At 49.8% G+C, this 27206-nt stretch overlaps 2 protein-coding genes across 2 annotated transcripts; one reads left to right on the top strand and one right to left on the bottom strand.

Annotated features, from left to right (window-relative positions):
- Positions 1-995: 995 nt before the first annotated feature.
- Positions 996-4897, bottom strand: GNPDA1 (glucosamine-6-phosphate deaminase 1). Its single transcript, XM_058034790.1, has 6 exons — positions 4622-4897; positions 4447-4548; positions 3122-3304; positions 2407-2591; positions 1692-1866; positions 996-1422 (listed from the first exon to the last, which is right to left on the bottom strand). The coding sequence occupies exons 1-6, from the start codon at positions 4743-4745 to the stop codon at positions 1325-1327; spliced, it is 867 nt and encodes a 288-aa protein (XP_057890773.1). The 5' UTR covers positions 4746-4897; the 3' UTR covers positions 996-1324.
- On the top strand, positions 4744-27173 carry NDFIP1 (Nedd4 family interacting protein 1). The gene is made up of 9 exons (XM_058035083.1): positions 4744-5189; positions 11544-11835; positions 20609-20696; positions 21410-21540; positions 22387-22474; positions 22642-22766; positions 24351-24417; positions 24966-25071; positions 27010-27173. Exons 1-8 carry the CDS (start codon positions 4744-4746, stop codon positions 25067-25069), a joined length of 1341 nt encoding a protein of 446 aa, XP_057891066.1. The 3' UTR covers positions 25070-25071; positions 27010-27173.
- Positions 27174-27206: the final 33 nt, after the last annotated feature.

Here is a 27206-nt window from a genome sequence, read left to right as displayed (position 1 = left end):
GGGACAGCCCAGAGCTCCCACCTGGAGCTGGCAGGGATTCTGTTCATGGGATTTAGTGCATGCACAGTGCCCTCCCACCCCGAGGGCCCTGCTTCTCCCTCGGAGGAAACACTGGGCAAGGAAGGGGGAGCAGCAGCAGCTCTTCCACCAAACTGCCTCCAGGACAGCTTTGCTACCATCAGCACACTGAGACCGAGCACCAGACACAGTCAAATGTCACCATTTAAAAAATTAAAGACATTTAGTGGAGAAAGTTACATTACAGATCAACTTACAAAACTTCTGTATAAAGAAAATAAATGCTGCCCAGTTTTCTTGCCCCTTGTGTGAGAGCACTGGACAGAAATCCCAGGAGTCACATTTCAGAATTGGAGGGGTCTTGGCTGTTGTCCACCTGTGTGAGGTGTCTGTAATGAAACAGAGGCTGAAGCCAGTGGGAACAGAGTGTTTCCTTTCGGGCTGGTTTGGCTTCTCCTTAGAGAAACTGAAAATTCAGAAGAAGAGAGAGCACCAGGCATAGCAAATCATCCCTGGGCCTGACACAGTGCCATCCTCAGGTGCCTGAGCTGCACCCTGGACCCCTTGGGGGGGATGCTGCTGGAGCCTCTTCTGCTGAGGGGTCTCAAGTCCAACATGTGGCCCAGAGCAGGGCTCAGCCAGGGCTTTATCCAGTCAGGTCTTGGCAACCTCCCAAGGAGAGAGAGCCATGGGGATGCTGTCCCACTGCTTGGCAGCTCCCACAGTGAGTGGGGTTTTATCCTCTCCAGCGTGAGCATCGTGTCTCCACTCCCACCCCACTGTCCCTTCTCTTCTTCCCCCTGGCTCCATCTTCTTGCTGCCCTCTCCTGGCTGTGGCTGCTGCTCTGAGCTTTCCCTTCTCCAGCTGGACAATCCTCTTTTCCAGGATTCTAATGCAAGTGTTTCATGGAGGATGAAGGAATAACAGGAGATACTTGTCCTAATTGCAAGGAATACACCCCAAAGTTATCACCCACTTGTTTCTGAAACATTGTACTTTCATTTATCCTCACATTTCAGTTCTGCAGCCTTCAGTCTGTGATTACAGCCAGTTCACAGATCAAACAATTCATTCTTCATTTCCTTCAGAGAATGAGTTGGTGGCAGAAGTTTGTGGAATACAGAACACTGGCTCCCATCCTCCTTTGGTTAATTAAGGCAGGTGTTTGGCATCTGTCTCTTTAATGGAGAGAAGGAACCACATGATCATTCTGCTAATTTAAGAACAAATATGAGATCAGTTTCTGCAGCAATTCCCTTTTGTCCCAGCTGTTTTCAGCAGCTGGTTCAGCACTGCCCCAGCACATTAATCACTGTATGGCTTCTTGGACTGGCTTCTCTCTGCTCCCATCTCCTTCATGCTGTACAAGGGCTCCACGAGCTTGTTGTGAACCATCATTAAACCTAATGGAGAGAGTCAAAAGGCAATTTAAATAGACATAATAAAGGAAAGTTCTCCTTCATTGGGTGCTAATGGAATTAGACATTACTGTTGTCCTTGTGCCTTTGCTCCCACACCAAGCATTAAGCATTTACCTTCACACATACTACTGTGATATCATTAAGGAATATACTCCTTTGGGAGTTACTTATACAGCAACACCTCTGCAAAGCATGGCTTGTGGCTCCTAAAAGTGTAACAGAGCAGCTGCCTGGCCTGGTCAAACATTCACCTTTGAAGTACTTCACTGTTTTGACTTTGAGCTCCAGCGTGGCGTCCTCGTCGCACACGAACACGGTGTTGGGGTGCTGCTGGAAGGCCGACACCGTCCACATGTGGTTCACACCATCCTCGATGGCTTTGTACAGAGCAAAGGCTTTGTGGGCTCCCGTGATCAGGATCATCACCTGCACCCCCAGACAGAGAGGGGCAGTCAGGGAGAGCCCACCCACAGCCTGCCAAGCTGAGAGTGGGGACAGCCCTGCCACCCTCCCCACCGCCACTTCTCTGTGCTGCTGCTGCTGCTGCTCGGGCTGCTTCAGCTCTCAGTGAAATCACAGCCTGCTGGGTCACTGCAGTGATCCTTTGGGCACCTGGACACTGAGATTTCACAAGTGTAGGTCAAGAATAGACTCCAGTAAAAGTGGTTCCACACAGTTTCATGACCTGCTGGTGTGACATTAAGTCTCCAGTTACTCTCCAGGTGAGACTCCTAACCAAAGACACCCTCCCAAACCTTCCTGGGCTGCTGCAGGGTTACACAAACACAAGTGCCAGCAGAGAAGGAGCAAGAGCCTCTCCATGGTGTTGCAGGGTGCCAGAGGACAGGGGCATCAGGCATTCTGTGGCAGGAATACCCTACACCAGAGGACACATGGCTGCTCCATAACAGGACAACTTTTGGCTGCTCCAGAGGAACTGCAGGAAGCCACTTCTTATTTCCTCACCTCTCTGGCATCCATGACAGTGCCTACTCCAACTGTCAGAGCCATGGTGGGCACTTTGGAGAGGTCACCATCAAAGAACCTGGCATTGGCCAGGATGGTGTCCATGGCCAAGGTCTTCACTCGTGTCCTGGACACCAGGCTGGATCCCGGCTCGTTGAAGGCGATGTGACCGTCGGGGCCGATGCCTGGACAGGGACAGTGACAGCACAGGGTCAGCTGTGGCAGCAGAGCCAGCAGCTCTCCCAGACAGTGCTCCCAGGAACACAGAGCTGAGAAAAACCCCTGCAGTTCCTGTGCTGCAGCTCAGATTTGTGTCTGCTAGGAACAACCAGGCAATGCCCTGATTGCGCTGGGACAATGACAGACAAAGGAGGTGGCAGAACCTTATGGCAAACTGATGGGAAGAGCTTGTGTGGGAAAAGCTACTCCCAGCAGTTTCCTGTTGCCACTGACAATTGATAAATACCTCACATTTGTACAGTTCTAGCCCTTCCCAGACTTCCTGAACAATTCACTGCACTAAAGACCCAAAGCTGGCAGTGGTAGGTGGGGAGACAAGGCTGCCAGGACACTGCAGTGCCCAGGGCCATGGGCTGTGGGGTGGATTTCACTGCAAATGCACTGAAAGTGAACAATCCTGGCAATAAATGAGAGCTGGGGAGGACAGGCACAGGTTTGGGATAGGGTTTAGAGGCTGCTCCTCTCGGGTTCTCACCTCCAACAAAGAGCTCGATGCCGCCAGCTGCTTTGATTTTCTCCTCAAATGCATCACACTCTGCCTGGAGATCAGGGGCGTTTCCATCCAAGATGTGGACGTTTTCTGGTGAGATGTCAATGTGCTTGAAGAAGTTATTCCACATGAAGGAATGGTAACTTTCTGGGTGATCCCTCGGGAGGCCTGGTAACAGAACACACAGGACTGAGGCCAACTGGAACAGTATCACCCATAACAAAGCCCTTCCACAGCCTGCAGTGGCTTGGTGACAGAGCACTGCTCTCTCTGTCCTTTGTCACACCTTCAGCTTTCAGAGTTGTTTCTATTTCCCTAAATACCAGAATTAAAATCAGCTCCTGTAAGACACATGCCCATATTAATATACAATAGATGTTCAAAATGCAGGTGTGTGCTGTGCCTCATCTGTCAGTACCTTTTCAGCCCTTTTCCCATTTCATATTTGTAAGAATTATTTAAAAACTGTGTAGAAGCCTGGGAAATAATAATTATTATATAATTATTGCATATTTACCCGCCTTAAATGCTGTAAAGCCACACTGGACAGCTTATTCCCTAATGCTGCTCGACTGGCGTTATTCACAGAAAAAACCCCTCTTGACCAGGATAAAATTATCATTAGCAAATATTTAGCTTGTATGTTTTTCACCTTTGGATCTATTTCTTCTGAGGAGACTGTTTCACCATGACTTCAGCAATGGCAGTCCTTTGCTGTCTCAGCAGGAGATACCTGAGGGCACTCAGGGGACACACTGGTCTTTGTAAGGGACCTTTATGACCCCCGAGCAAAGGTGGAAGGTAAAGCTGCATGCTGAGCCTGCAGTGATAAGCTGTTCTTGCCCGCTCAGTGCCTGAGGGCAGCTAACACACAGCAGTGTCTGTAATTGTGTGTGCAATACTGGGCAACACCAGCATCCAGTTTGTCCATACGTTTCCAAACCTATTGAAAAATTTCAGATTTCTTCCAGAGGTTTTCCCCTTCACTAATTGTCCCCCTTCACTAATTCCCTGGAGGTGTTTAAGGAAAGAATGGATGTGGCACTCAGAGCCATGGTTCAGCTGACACCATGGTGTGGGGTCACAGGCTGGACCTGGTATCTCAGAGCTCTTTTCCATCCTAACTGATGCTGTAACTCTGTGAATGCTGATGCTGTAACTGTGAATGTTGATGCTGTAACTCTGTGAATGTTGTCCCCCTTACCTGCACAGGTGGATTTCGGGCACCGCCGGGCTCTGCCGGGGTAAGGGCCCAGCAGCTCCCTATGGGCAGGGACAAGGGCGACAGGACAGGTGGCTGCGGCACTCACCCACGTACTCGTCCATGTTGAAGGTCTTCACGTACTTGAAGGAGAGGTCCCCGTTGCGGCAGTACTCCACCAGCTTGCTGTAGCAGCCCAGGGGGGTGCTGCCTGCGGGGAGCGGCCGCCTCAGCCGGGGCAGGGCCCGCGCTGGGCCCCGGCCCGGCCGCCCCCCGGCACCCACCTGTGGGCAGCCCCAGCGTGAAGAAGCGCCCGGGGCCGGGCCCGAACTGCACGATGCGGTTGCGGATGTACTTGGCCGCCCACTCGCTGGCCTGAGAGTAATTCTCCAGGATGATGAGCTTCATGGTGAGGCCGTCCGGGACCGCCGCCGCCTCCGCCGGGGATCGCCGCCGCCTCCCGGATCACCGCCGCCGCCCGTGCGGATCAGCCGTGCCCGCAGCCTCCGCTTTCCCCCGGCTCGCCCTGCCCGGGATCACCGCCCCTGTGCCGATCAGCCCTGCCCGCAGCCTCCGCTTCCCCCGGCTCGCCCTGCACGGGATCACCGCCCCTGTGCCGATCAGCCCTGCCCGCAGCCTCCGCTTCCTCCCGGCTCGCCCTGCCCGGGATCACCGCCCCTGTGCCGATCAGCCGTGCCCGCAGCCTCCGCTTCCTCCCGGCTCGCCCTGCCCGGGATCACTTCCGCGGAGGGCGGGGAGCGCCGGGCCCGGCCCCCGGGAGGAACCGGGCAGCGCCGGAGCGGGGCGGCCGAACGGGGCGCGCCGGGAGCTGCGGCTGCCGGGCGGTGCTCGGTGAGTGTCACCGCCCTGCCTGCCGTCCAGGCAAAGCTGTGGGAGGCAATGCTTCCTCCAGATACGTTAAAACGACCGTAAATATCTTGGTGTGGTTATGCTGGAATGTCACCATCACAGCAGGGATCCACTCGGCTCTGTCCTTCAGCTTTTCAGACCTAGAGCCAAGCTCCCAGCCTTGTCCCACCAAAACGAGCTGTTCTCACACTTGAACTGTTCTGTAGGGACTCACTTTGGGGCAGGTTGGAGTCGTTCTGGGAGATGGAGAGACCATGATCTGCCTGTCCTTGCTCCTGGCACAGAGGTATCCCCAAAACACCTTCCTGCTGTTGCTCCGGAGTTCAAGCTCTCATGAAAATGCACCTGACCTCTCCTTGCACAGGCTTAGTTCATTGTTGGGATACAAAGCTCTTACTTCAAAATTAGACCGACATTCAATTTCATCAGAAGGAAGAATGAGCTACAAATTGCTTTGCTGGGATCCAGCCCATGCAGTTACTTTTCATTTTAATAATTTAAATGCCCTGGCTAGAACCAGTGCTCCCGGTATTGTCTCATCCTGGAGAGCCCTTGGGTTGCCCGTGGTGATGATGGGTGTGGTGAGCTGTGGGCACACACGGGAAGAGTTTTAGGCCACAGAGACCAAATAAATTCCATGGGCAGGTGTTTCCATAGCAGTGTGAGCCCACGGGCAGATCTCTCGGTGGCCGTGTTGGGTGAGGAGCTGGCAGCAGCGGCATTCCCGGCTCTCCCGCAGGGCAGGGCAGGGCAGCCTGGGCTCTGGCTTGGAGGGACACAGCTCTTCGCTTGTGCCATCGCTGGGGCCATTTCGGTGCGGCAGAGCCATGGGTTCCCCGGGTTCTGGCAGCAATCACGGCAGCGGAGGGTTCAGAGGCACAGGACCGAGGCTGACCGGGGGCTGTGAGGGGACGGGGACCCGGCTGAGGTCCGGACCCTTCCCATGCTGGAGCTGCTTCAGTCCTTATCCAGGATGTGCCGGCACCAAGGTGAGCGCACAGCTGCCCTGCACACACACCTGGGAGCTCCCGCATCACCCCTGCTGCGGCACAACTGCGGATTCTGGTGTGCAAAGCCAAAGCTGCAGCAGGGCTGGGCAGGGAGAGAGCCCCGGCACCGCCGCTCCCCACAGAGCCCTCAGCGGCTGCTCGGTTACCCTGGAAACGCGGCCAGAGCTCGCAAATTTCGGAAAGGCAAATTCTGGAGGCACAGCCCGCATAGGAATTGATGGCAGGGACACCACGGCGGTGAGCTCTAGGGCACAGCCGGGGTGACCTGCGGGTTGTGGGCTTTGTCTGCCCTCAGAGCGGCCTGGGACAGCATCACCTCATCCCCTGCTCCACCTCATCTGCCCCGGCTCTCCTGGGACAAGTGGAGCGCTGCTGCCTTTGGTGCCGGCCTTGCAGCCCCCCAGCTGCTCACACAGCGCCCTTGTGGGGATGGGGTCCGTGAAATCCGAGTGTTGGAAGGCTCTGACTGCTCCGGTGTGGCTTTCACCTCCCCTGCCAGTGGCTTGGACAGCTGCAGTGCACAGAGATGCAGGAGGAGCCGACAGTTCCCCATAAAAGCCAGACGTTTTGGTGAAAGCAAAAGCTCAGCGGAGCCGGGCAGGTGCCCCCGCGCTGCCCACACCCAGCACATCCTGTGGATCCTCAGCTCCTTCCACCCCGAGCTGCTCCAGGCTGGGCTGTGCGTGTGACTCGCGGGCTGGGTATTTTTAGGTATGATAATTTCTGCCCGTTATTGTTCCTGCATTTACAGCGAGCTGTTCCCATGCTGAAGAACTTCCTGGTGTCTGAACAGGCTGATTTTCCTTCCTTGCAAAAGCAGCAGATGGAAGGAAACAAACACTTCTCTTCAGGAGAAGCTGGAGTTTAATGGGGAGCTCTTAGAAACCCAGCATTTGCTTTTGCCCCACCTTGAAGGGATCAGAGTCAGCAGTGCTCAGAGACCAGGGCTTTTGCTATTGGGAACTGCTTGGGAGCACTGGGATTCTTTTCCTGAAACAGCAACAATTAAAAAATTATCTCCATGAAGAATCCTCTCTCCAAGTCTGTAATTAAAGAGTCTTTTTAATATCCACCATCAGCCACCTCTTTCCTGCTCCTGCATGTTCCATTTACCTTCTGACCCCAATTTATAAGAAAAGGAGAAATAATAGATCTGGAGGGGAGCTGCTCTTTCCTGCAAGCACCACTCACATCTTAGCTCTCCCAACAGCACCCAAATCTTAATTAGGATACTTTTGGGGTCACAACAAGCCTATGGGTAGGGCAATGCATGAACAGGCAGCTCTGGAAAGCACCAATGCCAGTCCTTTTCCATTTTGCAGGTGATGTTGCCATGACAAAGCTGTCAGGACCTCATTCCTCACCAGGTTCAAAACTGCCAGCCTGAGCAGTAAGGGATTTAATCTGGATAGCAAGGTTAAATTAACTGTTGGTTAATTGTGATTTCTCCAGTAGGATGAAGAAACAACAGAGCCACAAAGGGCATTGTTGAAATCAGTGAGTGGGGCCCTGAAGTCAGGCTGGGCTGTGTGGAGGCAATTGGGAGCTCAGCTCTGCTTGCCCCATGCACCATCCTGCACAACTCACTGCATCCTCCATATCTGCCCCGCAGTTCTGCTGCTGGGTTTCAGTGGAAGAGAGCTCCCATTGGGAAATTCTTCCAATTCAATGGCACTGTTGTTTCCATTCCTCCTCCTCACAATGCTCGTGGCTCATGGGGCCATAGTTTTCCACACCGGTGAACAAGGCGCTGCTCCCACCCGGCTGTGGGACGTGTGGCTGTGCTCGCTGGGGCTCTCCTCGTTCCAGCAGACCCCGTGTGACCCAGTGGCTTTTGTTGTTGTGACAAACACCAAAACTGCAGCTGCCTGCTGTCCAGAACCCCGAGGGAGCCCACACCTGCAGGACGTGCTGCTTCCGAGGCAGTGGGGCAGCTGCCCTGGGCAGGGGCTGTTGCAGAGCCATGGAATGGTTTGGGTGGGAAGGGACCTTAAGATTGTCCAGTTTCACCCCCTGCCATGAGCATTCCACCATCCCAGGTGGCTCCAAGCCCGATCCAACCCAGCCTTAGACACTTCCAGGGATGGGCCAGCCACAGTTTGGCTTTTTTGAGCAAAAAGATCAAAGATGATTCAGACATAAGATGATCGTAAGCACAAAAAGTCTTTGTGGCCAAGTGATATTTTGGGGAGGAGTATCTGTTAGACAGCATTTATTAATCCTTAACAAATCTCTCCAGCTTAATTATATAATTCTAATTCAGGATGTTATTCCACAGTGGGAAATGACATCTATGGATACTCAAACCCTGCGATTCCAATTCTTGCACATGGAGTGTCTCTGCCTTCAGGGACGCAGGAGTACTTTGGAATTGATGACAAAATGTTTCGGTCATGTGAACATTTTGTGTTGGAGAATTTTGCTCAGACATGGCTTGAAGGAAAAAAGGCCATGAAAATATACAGCTGATTGAAAAGTAAAAGGCAGCTGCAAACAGCAAAGTTCTCAGACACGTTCCTGTAAACAGCAAAGTTCTCAGGCTTGTTTTTTAATAACAAGTAAATACCTTGTCCTTGGATAGTGATGGGAAAGCAGAGTGACAAACATGGAGGCCTTAAGAACAGTTAGTAACAGGATGAGAAAAACAAGTTTTGGTCTCAATAAGAAACCACAGGTATTGATAACAAGAGGAGGGGTTGGTGTGTAATCTGTAGCCAATAATGAGCTCGGGTTTTGCAATATGTATGAACTTAATTAACACGATTATAAAAGTGTGCATGCTGGATCAATAAATCGGAGTTCAATGCTGATCAATTAAGATGGGTCGGCTCCCTTCGCTTCCTCAATTTTGATTTTTTTTTAATTGGGTAATTTAGCACTAAAAGGTTAGAAGAAAGATCTAGCTTTAATGTCCTGCTGAGTTCTTACTAGTTTAGCTTACACGCCCTGCTTTTGAGGTTTATTATTTAGCTTTTAGTGTTCAATATTTATTACAAAGTGCAGATTAAAAGTGCTCCCTTTATTGCTTAGTTGTACACAATAATTAAAGGAACACATGTAGCTCCAAGATTTCAGAGGACTCACTCCACTACTTGTCATACTTTCAATTGCTTTCAAATACTTTCACAGCACATCCCGTACGGAAGTCACTAAAATCAATGACTTCAAGCTTCAAGTGTCTCTTGGGAGAAAAGACATTTTGTACTGGGGAAAAAGACAAAAAACACAGAGGCATGAAGTGATTTGCCTCAAACCACTTGGAAAATGAAAGCAGAACCAGTCATGTGCTGTAACCACAGCATCATCTCTCTACTGAGCTTCCCCACCTTAGAAAATAAAAATAAATACAGGGAGAGAAGCTGGAAGGAATTGCCCTTACCCCTCCGGAGTCAGTCATGCTCAGACTAGGTGGACTAATTAGCCTGTGATTTGCCTCCACTGGCCCCAAAATGGCTTTGACACAAATGGTTTCACCATTTCTCCAGGATACGTTCCAGCATCTTTGAGGACATGCACAGGTTGCATCTTATTTTAATCTCTGTGTTGTCCAAGTCAATCACTGTGCAGCTAATTACACTGCTGCTATAGCCTTACTTAGGGGTGTAATCCCACCTCAGCAGCAAATAAATCCATGCATGTCATCAGGACAGCTCCTCACTGCAGGGAAATTCTCACTGCAAATCGAGAGTCTTGTGGAAAGGTGAAACCAGACTCTGTCAGTGCCTGCAGCTCTTGTTCCAGCTCCTTCAAAGGCATCTGTGTTGCAAGAACCCTGCCTTGTCCTTGTGTCTCCAGCATTTCTCAGGAGTCACTCTTTGAGGTTATTCATCGCTAAAATCCTTCACGGTTCCTGCCTCTCCTTGGGCACGAGAACTGGGATGTTCATTCATCTCACTAAGACATCGATGAACTCCCTACCCCTCAAAGGCAAAATACGGGGAGAAAAGCATCCAGGCTGATTATGGTAGGGAATAATGAGCACTGAGGCCTGTATTTATGACTGAGTGTGCAGTTCAAAACCATGTCCTCGGGCTTCAATGCTTGCAACTCTCTGAATTTGCAGTTTGGAATCCCAGCGGGGCTGATTCAGCCTTCCTCATCCTAAAGCTGATATATTTAAATCTCATCCACCTTAGGGATTGATGTGGGTAATTTTCTGCAAGCCTGACTAGAGCTGAACCGCGCATGTAGAAAACAAATGTTACACAAGCTGAGAAGTGTTTTGGCCAATGTAACACTGAAGAACTCAGAATAAACCAACTTGTCTCACTGCGTGGTTTCCTACACGTGCTCCTTTTGGAAGGAAGGAGCTCAACACCATCTGCTCCCTGTGGATATGAAAGAGCTGATGGCCAACACCTCGTGTTTGGTGCAGCTGCCCTGTTCCCTGCCCATGTGGTGGGACAGGGATGGCTGGGTGTGACCCAGGCTTGGTCAGCGTGGCTCACACAGGGCTGGTTCCTCAATGCTGGCTCTGGTGTGTGTCCCTGCTGAGGCAGCATGGCTTTTCGTCAATTTCCTGACTCCCTAGGTTTTACTAACACATCCCATGGCAGCTTCCACTCTGAAAATTATACTTGAGTTCACAATCTACATTATGTGTAGTGCACGGAGTTTGTGGGGTCACTCCTGCAGCTGCAGTGGTGTCAGGGACACGCTGCTGGCATTCCCGCAGGCAGTGGCACACCGGCTCCCCACACAGAGCCGGGCTGGCTCCGGGTTGGCTTGGGTCACCCTCCAGCCCCACTGGAGTTGCCCTGGTTGGGAACCAGCCCAGCAGAGAAGGACCTGTGGGTGCTGCTTGACAGCAGCTGAACATGAGCCCAGGTGTGCCCAGGTGGGCAAGAGGCCAATGGCACCTGGGCTGTCTCAGCAATAGTGTGGGCAGCAGGAGCAGGGCAGGGACTGTCCCCTGTGCTGGCACTGCTGAGGTGACACCGTGAGTGCTGTGTCCAGTTCTGTGCCCCTCATGGTGAGAGAGACATTGAGGGGCTGGAGCATGTCCAGAGAAGGGAATGGAGCTGGGAAAAGGGCTGGAGAAATCCTGAGGGAGCTGGGAAGGGGCTCAGCCTGGAGCAAAGGAGGCTCAGGGGGGCCCTTGTGGCTCTGCACAGCTCCTGACAGGAGGGGACAGCCAAGTGGGCATCCAGGATGAGAGGGAACGGCCTCAGGATGGGTCAGGGCAGGCTCAGGGTGGGCACAGCAGGAATTTCCCCATGGAAAGGGGGCTCAGGCACTGGAACTGCCCAGGGAGGTTTGGATCCCCATCCCTGGAGTGCCCAAGGAAGGGCTGGAGGTGGCACTCGGTGCTCCGGGCTGGGGACAGGGTGGGCATCGGGCACAGCCTGCACTCGCTGCTGTTGCGGGTCTCTCCCAGCCCCGGTGTTTCTGTGATTCCGCGGCCGTTCCAGGAGCGCTGCTCGCGGCCCGGGGCGGCTCCGGCGGCGGGCGGGGCGGGAGGCGGCGCGGCCGAGCGTGACGGGGAGGGCGGGAGCGAGCGGAGCCCGCAGCGAGCAGCGACCGGGCCGCCGCCGCCTCCGCCTGCGCAGCGCCCGCACCGACCCCGCAGCGCCATGGCGGCCGCGGCCGCCGAGCCCAGCACCGGCCGCTACCAGCAGGTGAGGGGCGGCGGGGCCGGGCCGGGCGGCTCCCGGGGCGGCGGGGCCGGGAGCGGGGCCTGTGCTGGCGGCAGCGCCCGGGGCGGAGGCCGCGGGTCCCCGGGGGGTCAGGCCGGGCTCGGCCGCGGAGCCGCTCCCCGCCGGCCGGGGCCGGGTGTGCCCGGGCCCGAGGTTTGCCCAGTGCCGGGGCCGGTGTTTGCTCTGTCCTGGGGCCGGGTGTTTGCCCAGTGCCGGGGCCGGGTGTGTCCGGGGCCGGGGTTTGCCCAGTCCCGGGGCGACCTTGGCGCAGGGCGCCGACCCCGCCGCTCATTTCCCCCCACGGCAGCGACCCCCCCGCCAGGGAACGGTCTCGTTCCGCAGCGTCCCGAGGTCACCGTTAGTTTTCTTCCATCTTTTACGTGTGGAGTCCCTTTAGGCCAGGGGCTGGCCTTACAGAGCTCCCTGGGGAATTCGGGTCGTTCTTTTCCTGCCTCCCGTTTGTCTGCACTAGCGGCCCCACGGAAAGGGCCGGGTGTCGGCTGGGCCCCCCGGTGTGACCCAGTTCTGGCAGGCGCTTTTCCGACATCAGACATGGAGAATTCTTTACTTAGAGTAATGGAGAAATCCCTCAAAACGGCAGACAGCTCGCTCCTGCTGAACCCAGGCTCTCCCAAGGAATCACTGTGTTGTGACTTTTCCTGGGTAGCATTCCCGGCGTGGGTAGGCTCCTTCTCGGCTGAGTTCGAGATACACCCTCCCATGGGATGGAGTACTTGTCTCGTCTGACAGCTGCAGGTCTCCGTGTTTTTACATACTGGAAATGGAGAAATTAAGCAAAACTTGGGCTTTTTTTCCTTTTGTTCAGTGCTAAACTGATGTGCTCACTTACAATGACAAATCTCTTTGTGTTGTTCTGGGACCTGCTAGGGACCGATAACCAGGTCTCTGCACTAATCGCCTTTCCTGGCAGAGTCCTGCTGGTGGCGTTGACCCCAACAAGTGTCTTCACAAATGCCTTTTCCCCAGGGATGCGCAGCATGTCCCATCACCCAGAGCAGTGGGGATGGGTGGCACAATCCCTGAAGGACCCTGCTGCCCGCTGTGGTGTTTCCTGGCTGATGCACACACTCCTGGTTTCCCCCAGAGGGGTGTGTAAAGCTGTGGTTTGCCTGCTCAGTGCTGTGTCTGCTCACACCTCGGGCAGAGCCAGGGCAGACTCATCTCGGAGCCCTGCAGAGATTAGGGAGCCAGGCTGTGCCAGAGGATTTGCACTGCTAAAGACAAGCACATAATGGAGGCCTGTGGAGCCACTGGTTTAACTGGAGTGAGAGGCAGATTCTCACATGTAAATGTATTTACTTTTGTGCAGCTGTTTAGAAATTGCTCCTCTTTCCTTGCCCTCTGCCGGAACCCAGGTGTTCCCATTGTGAAGTGTGTTATCACTGAACTGGCTCCTAATGCTTGTGTTGCTTCAAAACCCTGCAAGCTGTGGAGATGCACTCGGGATTTAGATAGAGAGGATGAGAGAGTGGGAGAGTCTCTGTAGCATTGAATGTGTCAATTTCCCCCCCATATTTTGAAACTTACTGTGTGTGGAAATGTACAATAATGAATGTACCATGTGCCAAGAGAGACTGCTAGTGAAGTGATAACTGCAAGGGCTAGAGTGAATACAGGACGCAGTCAGTGGAGGTAGCCTGGAGAAATTCACAACAAGCTCATTTAATCCTTTAAATTATTGGATTATGAGTCAGTGGAGGAATTTTTAAAGCTTGATCTTTTTGGTTATGGGGTAATGCATGAATGGATTTGTTTATGCAGGTAGGTGGTTCCTGTACTGGTAAATGTGGATTGACTGTCCAAGTGTGCCAGGGACGTAACCCTCACTCTGGGATGGGTTCCTGATGTATCCATGTGTATGTGGGAGCAGCTCTGAGATGTGGGCACTGTGGAACCTGTACAATATTTGTAGGATTCCTCAAGTGTCTGTATTTTTAGGAAAAAAAGGTGAGGGTTAGTGACCATGATCTGAGCACAACAGAACTTGCTACCCCAGTTTGAGACCTGTGTGTTTCCTCTCCTCTCCCAGCCCTTCTCAGCCTTGCAGGTGGGATGTGGGAAGGTGGGGATGTGGGCTGTGCTCCATCAGCAGCCTCTTTGTTCCCTGCAGACTCCCAGCCCGTGTCTGTTCCCCATCGTGGGCACTGTGCAAGGGGCGTGCACTGATTGATTTTCCAATGCCAGCTTCCTTTGTTCAGGAAGGAGACAATCTGATAAAAAGTAGCTTGCAGTGGTGCCTCTGGGCACTGTGAGTCCGAGCTCAGTACTGAGGAGGTGCAGCTCCATGTAGGATAAAACTGAAGCTCTGGAGAAGGGATTTCAGCCTCCCCAGCCCTTCATGGACAGCAGGGCTGGGACAGGCTGAGACTGCTGGATTTGGATCCTCCTCTGCAGGCCAGGTGCTGGGGCTGTGCTTGTGGAGGTGGGAGTGGAGAGGTTTGGGAAGGAGAGGGAGCTGCAGCTCGCCCTGGTGCTGTTATTCCAGGCACTGCTGTGTCCCCAAAAAGGGACACTGGGAGGCTGTTGTCATTTCAATCTGCCTTTGGGAAAGTTATACAGGGATGTTGTTGGGATTAGTGGGCTTAAAGCCTTCCCAGCATAACCCTGGCTTGAGAGTTCAGTTGGCAGAACTGTATTTCATCCTTGGGATAGAAATTACCCTCCATTCTGGAAAAAATAGCCCAGCTTTAACAGGTTTATTTACACTCTGTGTTTTCCAGGCATGCTTTGTACTTGGAGCATTCGAAAATACATGTGAGGTGTATGAGTAATGTAAACCCACCTAGGAAATGGTGGGAGTGTTAAATAATGAAGATGTATTCCTTTTTAAGTGCTGTGTCTTCCTGTTCCACTTGTTGAAGGTTTACTTGGATCATGAATCATTCCATGAAGGGAGGTGTCAATGGGAAAAATAACCAAGAAAGATTTTTCCATTTGTTTGTTTTTTGTTCTGTGAAAACTGTAGAAGAAATACATTGCTGGAAACAGAATGGGAATAGAGTTTAAATCCATGAAGGACTACAATGCTTCTTTAATATCTGGAGAGGCTGGAGTGGAACAGGAAGGCAGATATCAGTTGCTGCCTTGTGTGTACCTTGAGCTTGTGTTTAATTTTGCAGCTGAAATGGGCACACAGCTTGAAACTAAAAAATGAGAACATCCCAAATCTTTTCATGTCAGCAGTTAGAATCAGAAATGTCAGTGACTGTTTCCTCAGTGAAGTCCTTGCAGTGTGCAAGATGTGCTGGCTAAAGATAAGAATGCTAAGAAAAGTTGCAGGGTAGGTTGTTTGCATATTTATTTATATATTTTATTTGTAAGCAGAATAGGAGATGCCACTGACATAAACCCAGTAAAATTAGAAAAACTGCAGAGTAAAATTGTGCAGCCTCTGCTCCGAGGTTGTGCTGAAGCTGCCCCGTGTCCAGCCTCGGCTGTGCTGAGGTGACTAAAATCTGATTATTTTCCTCTGAAACATCCACCTCTGCAGGCAGCAGTACCTGTCAGGTAGCTTTGCAAGGGTTTAGTGATTCTGTGTGCAAAAGTTTTTATAGAATTTAAATACATTCTGTCCCTAAAAATCAAAGGATGTGGGAAAGGCAGGGAAACAGCAGCAGTCCAGTGTCATCTCACAGCTTGTGTAGCAGGAGAAAATAGCTGTGCATGCAAACTTTGAAATACAATATTATCTCAGGCATCAGGATGGTGTGGAGCTCTGAGTTGGGCTTTTTTAGTACCTTCTCTCTCATGACTAAAATTGAGTGGGGCTCAGTAGCCCCATTGGGAAGCAAGTGTAGGAACAGCCCCTGAGGGCTTTGGGTTGTTCAGTGCTCCCAGGAGATGAGCAACCTTCTTCTGTGGGTTTGGCATCATGACTTAGAAGTGACCATACAGAATGCGAGTGAGCAGAATTCAGTATTAAGGACTATCCAATCATTCTGCTCCTGCCTGTTTTGAGATATTCAAATTTGATCCATGGTGGCACAATGGGATTTTTTTTCCATGGAAGGTACTTGACCTTCTTCATATGACCATTTAAAAAACATGATATTTTAAAATGCTTAGAAGTCTTACCAAAATACCCTAATGTCCAGAAAAATATTAATCAGATTCTAAATATTATGAGAAGGCTTTATGCTTTAAGTGTGGGAAATTTAATTACAACTATCCAAGATTAAAACCTAATTTTTCCATACTAAGACCTTGATCTCTCAAGTCTGAGGCCAGTGTGTGGCACAGGTTTGTGCTGGCCCAAGTGTTTCCAGTCTGTCCAGACCAGTCTAACTCCCTGTTTGAACAGAAATGAGGGAATTAGACCAGCTTGTTTCCCAGGATTGAGGAGCATTTCTGTGGTGTCAGGCCCTTGGCTGCAGTGAGTCAGAGGACAGCACCCTCATGAGCCCAGGTTGTATTTTATGGACATAAAATAGGTTTTGGTTTGTGTTTTTGCCTTTTGGTGACTCATGAAATCATTGCCATCAGCCCCTGAGGTGGATGCTGCTGCTGGCTCCTGCTCTGTGTGTGCCCTCTGTGTGCCAGGGAGCTCCAGGTCCCTTTGGGGAGGGGGCACAGTTCTCAGTCCTTGTTAAAAGGGAGGAGTCTCACAATCTCAAAGTCACTGTTTGGAGAAACTGAGTCCCAGCTGTGCCCCATCCCCGGCCTGTCCCCAGCCCAGAGCCCTCAGTGCCCCCTCCAGGTGCCACCTGCAGGGATGGGCACTCCAGTCCCCCTGGGCAGCCCCTGCCAAGGCCTGAGCACCCTTTCCATGGGGAAATCCTGGGTTTGGCACAGGCAGGAGCTCACTCCTGGGGCTGGGCTGTGCCCAGGGCTGGGGCAGGAGCATCAGCATCTCCCCAGGGAGGGCTGGCTTGGCACAGGTGCCACATGTGCCACCTGAGAGGTGCTCAGCACACCTGTGCCACTGCAGGGGCTGGGCCAGACACTCAGGGCTGTCCCTGCTCCAGGAAATGGGCTGGGAGAGCCTGCAGGAGAAAACAGTTATTTGCTCATCAGGGAGAGGGCTGAAGGGAGTGGGCTGGCTTGTCTGCTAGCTTATCATTATTCCTGCTGATTAATAAGCTGATGTTAAGTTGCAGAAATTTGCAACAACATTGAGCAAAAGGCAGGATTTTAAATCAGGGTGTGTTTAATTAAGTAAAGCAAAAGTCAGTAAAAATAACTCCTTTTCAGAGTTGGCAGTGACTTAATTTACTTCCAAAAGGCTGAAGATATGTAATGATATGTGATCTATTGCTAAGGCTAAGCTTGTAGTAATGCTGGTTTAGTGTAGTGATGCTCATTTGGTGTAAAGAATATTTACATGCAGCCTCAGAACTTGGCAAAGGGGAGTTAAAAAATAAAGATTCAAAACTATGTGAGCAGCCCATATGCTGAGTTTAGGAAATTTGGAAGAATGAACCAATATATTTATTGGAAATGCTTTTTTTCCCAAGTTTACATGGAAGCATTTCCAAACAGCTTGGAAGATTTCAACTTTATGTTGCTGTGCTATGTATTTACATGGGACAGGTCTCAGTTAGGGCAAGTAGCAGCCAGAGGTGATGTCCTGCTCAGTGCCAGGCTTCTGATGATGAGTCTTTTGGAAAATAATTATCCCTGGGTGTTCTGTCAGTTAACTTTCTGTTGGTTTAGCAGTCTGGTGAAAAAATCCCAGCCAAGCTGTTGTTTCAATAACTGCATGCATGGCTGTAAAGACTGTGTTATTTCTTTATGCCACGAATACCAGAACCTTGCCTGAAAAGCTAAAATCCATCAGTGAATCTAGGAAAGGATTATCTCAGAGCCTCAGCAGCGCAGACTGAAGTCAGAGCCTGGTTTTCAGCAGGCTCCCTGGGTTCTGGGGCCCCGGGGGAATTCTCTGGGAGTCCGTACCTGGCGCTGTGCAGGGCAGGTGGGAGCCGGGGCCAGGCCAGGCCTGATGAGTCATTCTTCCTGTCACATGAACCCTCCCTGCTCTGCTAATAGGCACTTAGTTGAATTTTAGATGCCTGGAATCATTAAAAAGGCTGGAAGGCATTTGTGTACCTTGTCCATTAGAAGAAAAATATGTTTTCTATAACTAACCTCCTACAGCCTCGAGCCCAACTTCAGAAAGTAGCTGCATTTTTTGTGTCATTATCCATTACCTGAATTGGGGTGTTGGAAGGCAGCAGTGAATTCAGCTGCTTCCTCCCACGTGACATTGGTGGAAGAACACGTATTTCTTTTTACTATTGGAAGAAGAGCCAGTGGTAGGAGTTAATATTCCACTCAATATCTGTGTCCTCTTTTGTTTCATTTCTTCCAGTGTTGTCACATGTGGTGCTTTCCTTCCCCCTCCCTGGTGACTGAGCTCTCAGGCTGTACCTGCCTCCTTTCTTACAGGCAGGAGGGGTTGAATTTCTGCCACCCCCTCACCTGGAGAGCAGGTAACAAAGGGCAGGTGGAATCCAGAGTGTCCCAGCTGTGACAGAGCCTTTCCTCCTGTCAATACACCAGGTCCTGCACCGGCAGAGGGAGAAAAGAAGTGCTGAGTTTTCATATTTTCATGGATAGACTGACAATAAGCATGGTGGAGCATTTTCTGAGAATTCATAAATTACAGAGCTGGGGGAATCATGGAATCACAGAATGGTTTGGGGTGGGATGACTTTAAAGATCATATTTTTAATATTTTTTTACCCCTGCCCTGTCCACGGATCCAGGGGCAGCTCTCTGGGCAGAGATTGAATCAAGCATTTTGGCTCTGTGTTTTCTTGTCCCATCCATTGTCCCTCGTGCTCTGTGCAGGGTGGTTTGGGATTTCTGGAGTAATGCTGTGTTTTTCTAAAAAATTAAAGCGTATTTGAACAAGAAATTGCTTCTCAAGTTAGTTTGCATTTACTTCTAATGCTGAGCTCTGTGGGGTTTATGAAATGTTTGTTTCTTGGAAAGGCTTTGGGAAGACAAAGGTGGGAGTTGCTGCAGCTCCTCCTGTCCCTGCTCAGTGCCCTGGGGCTCAGTAAAGCCCAGGTGAGGCAGGTCCTGCCACCTCCACCCCAGGGCCTCACACCCTGGGACTGTTTGCTGTGCCTCACATCTGGGCTGTGTCCTGCTGACAGCTGTGCTGGGAGCTGCTCCCTGGAACTGGGATTAAATCTTCATCCGGATCAGTGATTCCTCCTTCTTCAAGGAAATGGTTCAGCGTTGTCATGTGAGGACTGCTTATCCACAGAGCTTGGGGCTCACCCAAGCACCCTTATCTTCTCCCCCACCTATTCTGTTTAGAAAACGTTCCTGGGGAGCAGAGTGAGCTGAAGCTGATGTGGAACTGGAGTGCATGGCTGTGGTGCTCTGCTGTTCTGCTGCACCTGGACTGGCAGACAGTGCTCCTGATTTTGTTCTGGTGCTTTCCAGTGTAATTTCCTCCCTTTTCCCCCTCTCAGCTGACTCCTTGGACCTGCAGGCAGAACCACTCATTGTCATCTGCTAAGCACAGTCAAGGCTTTCACAGAGGGTGTGGATGTTGTGTGATCTAGAGCAGAATATAGGTTATAGACTTCCACTGGCACAGAGCAGCTCTGGCTGCCCCTGGATCCCTGGCAGTGCCCAAGGCCAGGTTGGACACTGGGGCTTAGATTAGCCTGGGATCATGGAAGGTGTTCCTGCCCATGGCAGGGGGTGGAGTGAGATGGGCTTTAAGGGATGGCCTAACCCAAACCATTCTGTGATCTGTGATGTTAAGCAGCAAAAGGAATAAAACTGCAAAGCACAGAACACTTGGATATCCAAGATCTGCATTTAGAAGTGGGAGCTGATTTATTTTCCCCTGATACAAATAAGATAAGAACATCCCCCTACGCCCCCACCCCTGTGTTAAATGCTCAAGGAGAATGGCAGCATGTCTCTACAAAGAAAAGAGAGCAAAATATCCCAGATGGCTTCAGGAGTGTGGGGCTGCAGGAGGGAGAGCTGGATGAGACATTGCTTAGAGGTGATCTCAAACCAGGGCAGTGCCTCCTGCTCAGCCCAGTGCTTCAGTCTGGAGATGCTTGTTTGAGGTGAGTTATTCTGCAGCAAACCTCAGTGCTTTTGCTGCTGAGGTGACGAGAAATGGAAGGAAGGGAAACATGAGATGGGAGCTGTAACCTCCTTTCTGGCCTGGTGCTGCTGCTCCCCTGATCAAAGCTGCCACGGCACACCTGCCTCGTGCGGGTGATGCTGGAGCTGTGATAGCTCCTGGTTATTTATACAGAGCCTGTGGGAAGCACAGTGCACAAAATAAACCAGCTCCTTTTCAGTCATGCAGTGTGAAAGGTTGAAGGGAAATGGCAACATTTGTACTTTTGTGCATCATTATGTAGTGTATCCATGGAAAAAACCCTTCTTTAGCAAAGCCACAGGCAGCAATGGAGCCTTTTGTTGGGTATCTCACTGTATTTCTTTGACTAAAACAGATGCAACTGCAGCCTCTAAGCAATGTGAGCTGAGGAAGCGCCAGGGAAATGGAAAGGTACTGGAAAGCTGTGTGCTGTGCTTTGCTGGAGTCCAGGTGTGTGAGGAGAGGATTAAAAAACAACATTAAAACTGAGATGGAAGATTGATCATTTCAAGTGGGAACACTTCAAAGGGAGGCTGAGCAGCTGCTCCGTGTCCCATGGTGCTTCCAGAAGAGTCTGTAGTGTGCAGTTAAAGCTGCAGGGGTGGTGTCAGAGCACTGAGACACCCCTGAGCCCTGGTGTGTGGTTCTGTTCAGCTGCAGAATGAAGAGGAGCCGGGCGAGGCCGTGCCGGTGGTGAACGACGCCCCTCCGCCCTACAGCAGCATTTCTGCAGACAGCACAGGTACTGTCACCTGGGGAAGGGCTGGCATTGCTCTGCTGCCACTGACTGCTCTCCTCATCCACAGCTGCCTCTGCAGCACCTTCCTGAGCTGCAAGGGCCAGGATTGATCCACACAGCCTGTGGGTTCTTGTGGTTTAGGAGATGCAATTTGGCTGCGCTCGTCTGATGTCATCCCATCAAGGGGTGTTCAAGTTACAGTTCACAGTGTTCTCAGTAAATTGGAGACAGTTAAAAATCAAAGTGCTGGGAGGATTTGTGGTTCCCCTCTCATTATCTGGCATTTGGATGATGCTGTGCCCCTTCCTTAAAGGATTCGTTACTTAAAAGGGTTTAAAGAATTCACTTTCCCTGCACTTTCCAATAACTAAGCACTTGGATGGGCCTTTGACTCATCCTCCTGTCCTGTCACTAATAACTTTAATAACCACTTGGATCTGGAAACGTGACTGTTTCTGAGTATCCAAGTCAGCAGAGGCACAGCATGTGGTGTTGTTTTAAGCAGAAGTACAGCCAGACATGTTCAGTGATGTTCTCTGGGTTGCTGGCTCTCAGAGAAGGTGCTCCTGTGCTTTTCCCTCTCTGCTTTGGGATGGCAGGGGGCTGGGCTGGGTGGGAGGCTGGGGAATGGGGCTCACTGGAAGTCACTGGAGCACTGCTGGTTCCCAGCAGGGTGTTCCTGAGGAAGTGCTGAGCTCTCTCTGTGTTTTGTGCAGCTTACTTTGACTACAAGGATGAGTCAGGGTTCCCGAAGCCGCCGTCCTACAACGTGGCCACCACTCTGCCCAGCTACGACGAGGCCGAGAGGAGCAAGGCTGAGGCCACCATTCCCCTGGTTCCTGGCAGGGTGAGTGGCCCTGTCCCTGTCCCTGTCCCTGCCCTGCTGGCTGCCAGTTCAGCTTTAGCTCCTGCCCATCGCGTGTCATGACTCTAAAAATTTGTGTTTTTGAAGCTTTCTGGGGTGGTGATATTCCACACTTCTGAGAGTCCTGTGGCTATTTTTTAAAATTTTTTTTCATTTTCCTTTGAGCACTGTGATGATGTCAGACATCTCAGTAATGCCAGCATGTGCTAGCCAGATTAGCTTGGCAAGTTGACAGAGGGACTGTGCTGTATCCCTGTGCTCTGACACTGGGGTTTTTGTTGGTTTTTTTCATTTTTAAAAAAAGATTTAGGATTAATTCTTCAGCTGTCTGGCATATCTACCCTTGATACTCCTGCTGTTTACTTAGTTGACTTTTTTGGAGGTCAGTGTAGCTGATACCAGGACGATAAAACCATTCTGTCAGTATTATTTCTTTTTGTTTTTTTCAACATTATCTCTTGTTCAGCCATTCTTTCCACCCCTGCTAGCATTAGAAGTCCCCTGCTCATTACACTTCTTCACAGAAGCCAAATTCCTTGCTGAGATGATAATTTTTTGATGAGTTGAAGAATTCTTCACAATGAGAACAAGAACATGCTGGATCTAGACTGTGTTAAAAATAAAGATACATTTCCTATTATATAGATAACATTTCATGCTCTGCACCATTTCAGGATGAGAAACAGGAATTTTCTAGTGCCTGCATTTGTAGCGTTTTGGTATTTAGGATTCCAGCCCTTTTTTTGAAGAGTCACACCCAGAAGTGGGGTTGCTGTGTGGACTGGACTGACCTAAATCCCCCATGTGCTGCCTCCCTCTGCATTGCAGGATGATGACTTTGTGACACGGGATGACTTTGATGACACTGACCAGCTGAGGATAGGAAATGATGGCATTTTCATGCTGACTTTCTTCAGTAAGTACCTGATGGAATGAACTTTTCTTCAAGCAGTGACCCAGAATAGTTTGGGTCACATTTATGTTTATGTAGCACCAGGAAAAACCTGAGTGCAAGTGGTTTATGGTTTTTTCCCTTGGTATATAATGGTGTCTTGACCTGCTGCTTTTCTCCTGCTTTCTCAGTGGCATTCCTCTTCAACTGGATTGGATTTTTCCTGTCTTTCTGTCTGACTACTTCAGCTGCAGGACGATATGGGGCCATTTCTGGCTTTGGTCTGTCTCTTATTAAGTGGATCCTTATTGTCAGGGTGAGTTGTGTGGTGCAAAACCACATACACAGACACTGATACTCTTTTTTCCCAGCAGGTTTTTATCTCATACTGAAGTTAGGAGATTTTTAAAATAATGAAATAATTTTTGAGCTACTTACTAAGAACAGGGCTTTTTCATAATTGTATCCTGTTTATGTGCTGGAATTACAACTGTAGTAAAAGACAAGAAAGATTGCACACCCAGATAAGCTTTGGGGATGCTCTATCCCTGGAAGTGTCCAGGTTTAAGCTGGACAGGGATTCCTGGGATAGTGGAAGGTGTCCCTGTCTGTGGCAAAAGAGAGGAGCTGTAGGATCCTTCCCAGCCCAACCCCTGTGGGATTCTGGGGTTCATTCTGTGTCTGACAGAGGCACTGGCCTGATCAGAGTTGGTTTGTGCTGAGCAGCAGCAACACTCTGATCCTGGGAAAACATGAACCCAGGCAAAGCCAGCCCTGCCTTCAGCCTCTGCTGTGCCCTGGCTCTCCTCTGGAAAGAAGGAAATTCTCTAAAATGCAGGATAGCTGCTGAGGAGAGGGAAACAGGGCTGTGGGAGGAGTGAGGGTTGGAGCAGCACTGGAGAAGGCCGTGGGTGCCCTCTGGTGCAGCCTCCCTGCGGCACAGCAGCAGGACCAGGAGCAGCTGACATCCTGCTCCAGGGTTTTTGGCTCTTATATTTTCCTGAGGGATTGGGAGAGAAAATATTTCCATCAGGAAATCATTATTTGAAGCCTGTGAAATGATGATATTCCAGGCTGAAAGTTGAATTTCAAGCAAGCAGCTCACTGGCTGTAAGTAGAAGTAGAGAGCATTCGTGTCAGAGCTGTCGCTTCCTACCGTGTCTTTTAAAAGGGGCTGGGAATTCTCATTTGTAAATGCAGCATCTCTTCACTTTTCTGACAGTTTTTGTGGTCATCTTGGTTCAGAGGTGTTAAGGGCTGTTTGCTGGATTAAGAGGTGTGACCGAAGGAGGTGACATTAATTTGTGGATTTGATTTAAACATCAGTAACAAGTTTATCTTTTGTTAGCTTTTAAGTTTGAATAGAACAAACCCAGAGGAATTATAATGTATTTATACTGAACCTGTGAACTTCAGTGCTCTCATAGTGTTGGTGCCATTCATTTAATAGCAGTAATTTTCCCAACTGGGAATCTTGTCAGTGGGCTCCACAGATGTGGGATTTCTTTCCCAGCTGTTCCACCATCCAACCTGACAGTAATGAATGTGCTGCGCTGCTGCAAGCCTGCTCTGCCCTTTCAGATCCTGCAGCTGTGCTTTATGGGCATCCAGGACATGATTTAAAACAGGCATATTTGCCCAGCAGTGCCCTTGTGCCCCACTGATGGGCAGAATTCATAGCTGGGTGTGGAATCTGTCCCATTCCCATTGTTGGAGCTGGTGCAGAAAAACTGTAAATAACAGTTTGTGGAGGTAACTCATTGCTGCAGCTGGTGAAATGCAGCATCCCATGAGATCTCTTATGTGCAGCCCTGTTTGGTTACTGCTAAAATTGGTGGGGATAGATTTTGGTTCACAAACTTCCATGTGCTCTAAACTGTAATTTTTTGCTGTTTTTCAGTTCTCCACCTATTTTCCTGGTTACTTCGATGGCCAGTACTGGCTTTGGTGGGTCTTCCTTGTACTAGGTGAGTGGCTGTGGGGGGAAAGATGCTTAAAAACTGTAAGGCCAGGTAGGATTTTGTGAGCATTCCTGGCTGTTAAATATCTGTGTGTGGCTGTCCAGATGAAGTGTGACCCTCATACTCTGACTGAGCACATTCAGGTTTTAAAGGCACATGTAAAAACTGTCCTGCCAGTTCTTGGTGGCAGCATCCTGACATCATCCAGAAGTTATGAAGAGAATAATGCTTGTTACTGATATTGTGTCTGCTCTTGCATCTTAAATAGAGGGGTGGATTGTTCCCTCCCTCATCTTATTTTCTTTTTCCTGCTTTGGGAGTGACTGGATCATGTTTGGATTCAAAAGTTCTGTGATTGCCCAAGGAAATTTTGTTTTTGAAGTGACCTGAAATGGAAAGATGAGGTGTTATTGCTACCAAAAAGAATGACTGTGTGTGATCAGCTGCTGTGCATCCCAGTGGTGAGGTCCCTCTGTAGTGCTGAGTTCAGCTGCTCCCTCTCCTTGAAGAGGCAACGCCTCTGTTAACTGGACAAATGTGTCTCTCCCCTGCAGGTTTTCTGCTGTTTCTCAGAGGATTTATTAATTATGCAAAGGTTAGGAAGATGCCAGATACGTTTTCCACTCTTCCCAGAACCAGAGTTCTCTTTATTTACTAAAGGTAAATTTTCTGCTTTCCTGAATTTGTTCTGCTTTGATTTTAACTCTGTTTAGTGACTTTTCTAGGCTACACTTTCCATTGCTTGAATATTTTTAGAACTCAAGGAAGCAGGGAACAGTTGTTTCTTGGTACCCCCTACCCAGCCCCTGGGTCTGCAGAGCCCAGACTTGACCTGATGGGAGGCAGAGCAACACTGGACATTTGTCCCTGAGTTTTTGCCGTGAGGAATTGGATATTCCTTTGATTCCCTGACTAGATACTGTGAGAACAGAACCCCTGCCCCTTGGTACTGCTGAGTGTTTGGCAAATGTGTCTTTGAGAATAAATCACATGCCTGAAACACGTGGTGTGTCCCAACCCCGAGGAGAGGTCACAAAACGTTGTTAGAGGGGCGTGCCAGTGCCTTTGGCTTTTGTCCCAGAACGAGCAAATTGTCTGAATTCTGCTGTTTGAAATTGCTGCCAGGCTCCTGAGGAAATGACAGCCTTGCACACCTTTGCTCTCCTCAGACCCTCCCACACACCTGAGCTGCCCTCCCTGAGCATCCTGCAAAAACCTGAGTGCCTGAGAGTGTTTTGCTCAGTGCAGAACCTCAGGCTGGCTGCCTTAATGGGGCTTTAAAGGAGGAGGCTTAAGTAGCTGGAGCCTTGTAGCATAATTTCCTGCTCACAGCAGATAATGGCCTGGCATTAACTGTCCCTCCCCGAGGGGAAGGAAATCCTGGAATAGGTTGCTTCCCAGCTGGGGAATGCAACACGATGCTCCCTTTAGAAATATCATAATAACGCTCCATTTCCCCAGAGAGGCAATTGCAGCTGGGACAGTCAAAGAAACCAAACCAGCCCCAGCCTTAAATTGGGGGTCATTAAATTGTTGAGATTTGAAAACCGAGCCTTGGGTTTCCAAATGTGCTTCCCTTTTATTAGAAACTGCAAATTGCCCACGATTCTGCTTCGTTTCCAGGCTGTGAGGGGAACCTGCAGCACAGAACAGCCTTTGTGCAGTGCTTTCCTCTGGTGATAGTGTGTAAAAATAGTTCAGCCAATTTCTTTACGTGTTTCAGTTCTGTTTAACAAAGTTCTGGTTTGTGACCTCCTCCAGGATCTGTAATGTCCTCCCAGATTCCTGCTGAGTCACCAGAGCCTTCATTTCCCCCAGTTTATGGTCACAGAATGTGAGCATTTAAAGTCAGCTTTATCTCTGCATTTTGTCTGACTGAACAATTTTTTAAAAAATTTTGCTCCTTTACCAAAACTTTATTTTTTATTTCCTAAAGGAACTCTGTGGTTTCTTTTTGCATAGACTTTTCCTATGTTTGAAATTTGAAATTACATTTTTGGAGACCTGGCTTCACTCCTTGCTTGTGGAGCTGTAGAGTGTTTAAATTATTATTTATGTGTCATTTTAGAGTGTTTTCAAAAAGCACTGTCAGATATGCTGAGATAAATGTCCAGAATAATTCATAAATATTTCAACTGTGACACTTCCCCTGAAAATAAATCTTTAATCCTTAATTCTGAGTGAAGAAACCACAAAAGACTTGGATTTTTAGTGTATTATTGTCCTTAGTTGAGATTTCCTCTTCAGGGCATGATGCAAAGGGCACAGTGAGGGATTGTTGTTATTTCAGATCAGGGACAATTTTTAGAAAATTAGGAGGGGAATAAAGAGTGCAAACCAGAAAATACAACCTGGTGAAATGAATCTGGTGAAAAGCTGGAGTTCACTATTCCAGCTGTGTGTGCAGTAATGGACACAGTCCTGGTGTTAGCCTGTAAAATACACACAGATTGCTGAGCATTTTGCTGGAGTCACATCATTGTGTGCTGAGACACTTCATAAGCCCTTAGACATCCTGTGCTGTGTGAACAACATCCTCCTGTTATCCAAAATAACCCTCTGACTGCAGCTTCGGTGTTCAATATCCTTCTCCAACAGATGTTTTCTGGCAAATGTCTTCCTGCATTAGAGAAATCCCCCCCAAGAAGCAGCAGGACACCTGCAGGAAGTGAATCAAGGCTCTGGAGCAGAAGAAAAAATAATCACCTGCTTTAAAATAAATAAATAAAAGTACTGTTGGAAAAAGAAAAAAAAAAAAAGGAGAAGCATTTCTTTCGATTTGTTTTTAGGTGTAA

Source organism: Melospiza georgiana, chromosome 15 (genome assembly GCF_028018845.1).
Source record: "Melospiza georgiana isolate bMelGeo1 chromosome 15, bMelGeo1.pri, whole genome shotgun sequence".
Lineage (NCBI taxonomy): Eukaryota > Metazoa > Chordata > Aves > Passeriformes > Passerellidae > Melospiza > Melospiza georgiana.
This window is presented reverse-complemented; position numbering and strand designations above follow the sequence as displayed.